This window comes from Fomitiporia mediterranea (assembly GCF_000271605.1).
Source record: "Fomitiporia mediterranea MF3/22 unplaced genomic scaffold FOMMEscaffold_12, whole genome shotgun sequence".
NCBI classification, from domain to species: domain Eukaryota; kingdom Fungi; phylum Basidiomycota; class Agaricomycetes; order Hymenochaetales; family Hymenochaetaceae; genus Fomitiporia; species Fomitiporia mediterranea.
In genome coordinates, this window is record NW_006760397.1 from 1,103,484 (window position 1) to 1,108,812 (window position 5,329).

At 39.6% G+C, this 5,329-nt stretch overlaps 1 protein-coding gene across 1 annotated transcript; it reads left to right on the forward strand.

Annotated features, from left to right (window-relative positions):
* Positions 1 to 4,744: 4,744 nt before the first annotated feature.
* On the forward strand, positions 4,745 to 5,279 carry FOMMEDRAFT_160561 (uncharacterized protein; the record flags this gene model as incomplete). The annotated part of the gene is made up of 3 exons (XM_007270235.1): positions 4,745 to 5,054; positions 5,110 to 5,197; positions 5,231 to 5,279. The coding sequence occupies 3 exons, from the start codon at positions 4,745 to 4,747 to the stop codon at positions 5,277 to 5,279; spliced, it is 447 nt and encodes a 148-aa protein (XP_007270297.1).
* Positions 5,280 to 5,329: the final 50 nt, after the last annotated feature.

Sequence of the window (5,329 nt, forward strand, 5' to 3'; positions counted from 1 at the left end):
AACCTACTACTCACTACTACTACTGTCTATGTTAGAGTTGGAGAGGATTGGTCTAGCAAGCCTTTGGCCTTAGTACAGGTTACATTCTCTTTACTCTAACATTCCCTTATACTCCTTTCTTTTATGGACACTCATTCTTACTTGAGACTCATACTCTTTGTTTCTTTATCTTACTTTGATTGATACCTTTTATCCTTACTCACACTCCTTATACTTACCCTTTATTATTGCTTCTCAAAGCAAGTGACTGAGGACAGTCACTATTTAAAGCTTGGGGAGGTGAAGAGTTCTGATTTTGGTTACTATTAGATCTTCTTGATTTTATTTAATTCTTTGGATTACATAATCACTTTCTTTATGTAGTTAGTTCTTTCCTATTTGGAATGGAGGAGAAGAGAGTTTTGACTAGAGCCTACAACAACACTAGAGGGAAGAAGCCTACCAAAACCTTGCCTCTCAGTAGTATTAACTATTAATCAGCTCTGGATAGAGCTTTCTGATCTCCTCTTTCACAATACTCTAATTATGTGCTCCTTTCTTCTTCAACTCAGACACAGTAGCCTACAAACTGTTACAGTTTGTTACTGTATAGTATGTCACTTGCTTGCACATCTACTCAGTATTCTTCTAGAAGTTGGCAGCTAACATCTTAATGTCTTTAAAGAAGCACAGAAGTTCCTCAAGCTTGCTACTGTCAAAGTACAGTACTTCTCTTGATCCTCTTCTTAGTGGCCACATTATTGTGCTTCTTGTGTGTTAAAACAGTCAGTTTGATTCAAAACAAGCTAGGTAAGGCCCTTGAGGCCAAGATCAAGACAAAATCAACCTAGACACCTTAGAACAGAGGCACTACCCCTTATAGTAGGCTTCAAAATGAGAGGCAAGGTTTTGGTAGGCTTGTTCCTTCTAGTGTTGTTGTAGGCTCTGGTCAAAACTCTCCCTTCATTCTAAATAGGAAAGAACTAACTACATGAAGAAAGTGATTATGTAATCCAAAGAATTAATAAAATCAAGAAGATCTAATAGTAACTAAAATCAGAACTCTTCACCTCCCCAAGCTTTAAATAGTAACTGTCCTCAGTCACTTGCTTTAAGAAGTAATAATGAAGGGTAAGTATAAAGAGTGTGAGTAAGGATAAAAGGTATCAATCAAAGTAAGATAAAGAAACAAAGAGTGTGAGTCTCAAGTAAGAATGAGTGTCTATAAAAGAAAGGGGTATAAGGGAATGTTAGAGTAAAGAGAATGTAACCTGTACTAAGGCTAAAGGCTTGCTAGACCAATCCTCTCCAACTCTAACATAGATGGTAGTAGTAGTAAGTAGTAGGTTTCATCTAACAGCTGCTTGGGTCTCAACCTGACACTTCTGGTTCTGATCTGCTAAGTCTGTCAAGGTCAAAATCTGATTACTGTCCTTGAAATCCTTTGTCTTACACTCAGTTAACACAAAGAACAGCCTCCTAATTATTATGTTGAACATTGTGTCCTTTACTATATGAACTAGCATCACTATTAATATTCCACCTACTAACACCTTGAGTCTTAGAATGACACCTTTAATTGTAATTGATCCTACATTTGCTAGCCTGAGGTTTGTCTGTACTTGCTCCTTTAGTACTCTCAAGCATTTCCAAACATCTTTACACATTATGTTTATAACAGCTCCCTGGTCCAGTAAGCTCTCAGTCTCTAATTTGTTGTTCAGCTTTACTGTTACTAGCCTGACTAGTACACTTTCAGCCTTGTTGTTACTGACTAGAGTGCCTATCTAATACTCCCTTGCTCAACACTGCTCTGATCCAACAGCTTCTAATGTCCTCCTACATAATCTGCTTGTGCTCAGTATTCTTGCTAGGCTTGACTGATTCTTATTGTCTCACTACTTGATTCTTACAGATGCACTTCCAACCTTGTTCATCTAGCTTGCTACTACCCTTTGTAACAGCCTCTACTGCTCATCCATTACACTATTCTCCCTTGTCCTTACTAGTACACTTCTGGCCTTGTTTGCTACACTTGCTCCTCTACTCTACTCTTATTCTTGTTCTCTAGCTTGAATCTGACTCAATCTAACATAATCTACTACTTTCCTGTACAATCTGCTCATTCTCAGCTCTACTACTAGGTTTGACTGTGCTTTGTTGTCCTTGTGTATAATGCTTGTACCTGTGTGCTAATCTTCTCTACTGTCAGTCCTTGCTTCCTCACTCATCTCTTCCTCCTCTGCCTTTACAGGTCCACTTCCAGCCTTGCTCAGCATTTTGTCATACATCTGAGTCATCCTTATAAGCTTAACTGTATACTAGCACTCAAGCTCCAGAGCTATTACAAACAACTCACAGTGTGTTAATGTGACAACACTGTCTATCATCCAGTCTAAGACCTACTTAATAATCTTGCTTGACTCAGCACTTTGCTTTGGTCTGACTTTGACTAGCTTTGTGTTAGCCTTCATAGTCCTTGCCTCCTCTCTTTGTCTCTTCACATCCCTCAAGTGTTCCTCTAACCTTGTCACCTCTGTATCCAAATCTGCTCTAAGAACAGTTTTGTACTTTTCTCCCTCACTTGTATTTGACCTATCTTTTGCTTCATTAATTGTGCCTACTGTGAACACAGGCTTGTCTTTGTAGTATCAGTCTATACACTCTTTCAATGTTGCTCCCTCTACACTAGCTGGCACAAATGCTCTACTCATTAACACAATCTTCTGCCCCAACCTTATACACTTCCTCCTCTGAGTGTACTTGCTCACAGTCCTACAGTTATGTACAAAATGTTCTCACTTTCTGTAAAAGTTGTAGGTCCTCTTGTACTTTAGGTTGGATTTCACAGAATCAGTAGATTGGTTGGTTTTGTGTGCTTGATTCATTAGCATCTTCCTAGACTTGCTTACTTTGTTGACCTAAGCTTGTAACTCTTCAAGCTTCCTCACAATCTTTGCATACTTGTCTCCTACTTCTTTCTCTAGCTTCTCCTTTAGTAACATTACTGTCTAGTCTCAGCCTGCCTCTGTCTGCCCTACTAGAAGAACATAGTCTGCTAGCCTGACTACATTAGTGAATTTAAACAGCTTACTTACATCCTTGTCTACATAGAGAATCTCTAGTCATTGTGTTAGGGTTGTCCTCAGTGTCCCTCTGATCCCTCTCCAGAACTCACAGTCTAACTTGTGTACTAACATCTTCCCTTACTCCTTCAAGTACTCTGCTTGTACCTGGAACTTGTAGTAGTAGTAGCCAAACTCTGTCTGCACCATCATTTCCTTCTCACTCTACACATTGACTAGTTGTATAATATTGGCTCTTGTGTAGTATTAACTATTAATTAGCTCTGGATAGAGCTTTCTGATCTCCTCTTTCATAATGCTCCAATTGTGTACTCCTTTCTTCTTCAACTTGAGCATAGTAGCCTACAAACTGCTACAGCTTATTACTGTATAGTATGTTGCTTGCTTGCACATCCACTCAGTATCCTTCTAGAAGTTGGCAGCTAACATCTTAATGTCTTCAAAGAACTGCAGAAGTTCCTTAAGCTTGCTACTGTCAAAGTACAGTGCTTCTCTTGATCCTCTTCTTAGCAGCCACATTATTGTGCTTCTTGTGTGTCAAAACAGTCAGTTTAATTCAAAACAAGCTAGGTAAGGCTCTCAAGGCTAAGATCAAGACAAAATCAACCCAGACACCTTAGAACAGAGGCACCACCCCTTGTGGTGAGCTCCAAAATGAGAGGCAAGGTTTTGGTGGGCTTGTTCCCTCTAGTATTGTTGTGGGCTCTAGTCAAAACTCTCCCTTCATTCTAAATAGGAAAGAACTAACTATATGAAGAAAGTGATTATGTAATCCAAAGAATTAATAAAATCAAGAAGATCTGATAGTAACTAAAATCAGAACTCTTCACTAGCATTATTGCTACCCATCTATACTCACAAGGAGTAGTAAGGTTAATTGCTAAGATGTATGTATTGTTATTAGAGACTTTATTATGTGTAGACAACTGTCTGTAAATTTGTTCAATGTTGTCTAATGTCTTATCAAACTGTGATACATGTCCTTTTACTGTAAACAACATAAATATGTCTACAGTATGTGTTATTATTGTTTGAACATTGTATCATTCAGAAAGCACCTTCATAAGACTTCTAACACTTGTATACATTGTAAAGTTCACATAAATTGTATCAGTTATTGTTTTCATTATATAATAATACAAAACATTGCTTGTACATATACTAGCATCATTAGAGGAAGGGGGATCATACTCTAGATGGTTTAAGAGTATTATGGCAGCAAGTGTACTGTGTATGTGTAAGCACCATATCTTGTATCCCTTTACACTAGCCAACTTTTCTGTTCCCTTAAAGAACTTTGTAACATTAGAGTCCTTCATTGTAACATTAATAAAGGTATACATTGTAGACAACATTGTAATAGGTTTAGGGGGAGATGAAGGTCTTGGGCTTGGTAGTCTGGCAGGAGGCAAAGGCATTCTGTAAGAGTAAGTGTGTAGAGGCATTCAATAGGCACTAAGGCTCATAACCTTTTAACAAGCATAGTAGGAGTGCCCCAAGTACTCTCTCTTATTGAGACATCAAGCAAGTATCTACCTTATATACTACATAGTAAAGTCTAATAATCTGAGACATTCCAAGTGTAGTAATTCTACATAAGGCAATTGGGGATTTCCTAATCCAGAGCACAATCTAATACTTCATTTACACAACAGAGCACAATGGTACTTACTTGCAAAATGCAGAAGCAACTAGTAGCCACTCAGGCTGCAAACACGGAGACGACAGTCAGTAATGAGATGCTATTAACGCATTTAAGGCATTCGCGTATTACACATCCCGGAAACGGTCCGCGATCAATGGCCGGAGAGGACACCGCCGTCCATAACAATGCGGTTGAAGCCTCCGCCAACGTCCGCACCAATGCCTTCAGCACCACCACGGGAAGCGTCGGTGCTTTACAACACAACATAGTTATAGAGGACCAGTCCTCTAACACCCAAACTGCGCAAGCTGCACATGTCGTCGAAACGAAACGTAAACGAAATGGTAAGTCTCCTTCCTCATTTCACGCCAGAATTCCTCATTAAAATATTTATTCCAGCCGAGGTCCTTGATAGCCAGCCACAGGCATCGGGATCTTCCACCGAAAGTCCGCAAAATTCTCGTGAAGGTAAGTTAGACCTCCATACGTAAGTGCAGCATTGAGCTGACATAAGGCCCAGAACTTCCGGGAGTCTCCTCCCTGCCCCCTCCCAAGCCGAAGGCTCGTAAAAAGCGTGACCATGGGTGGACCCGCAGAAAAATTAGAAGGGCGACTACTC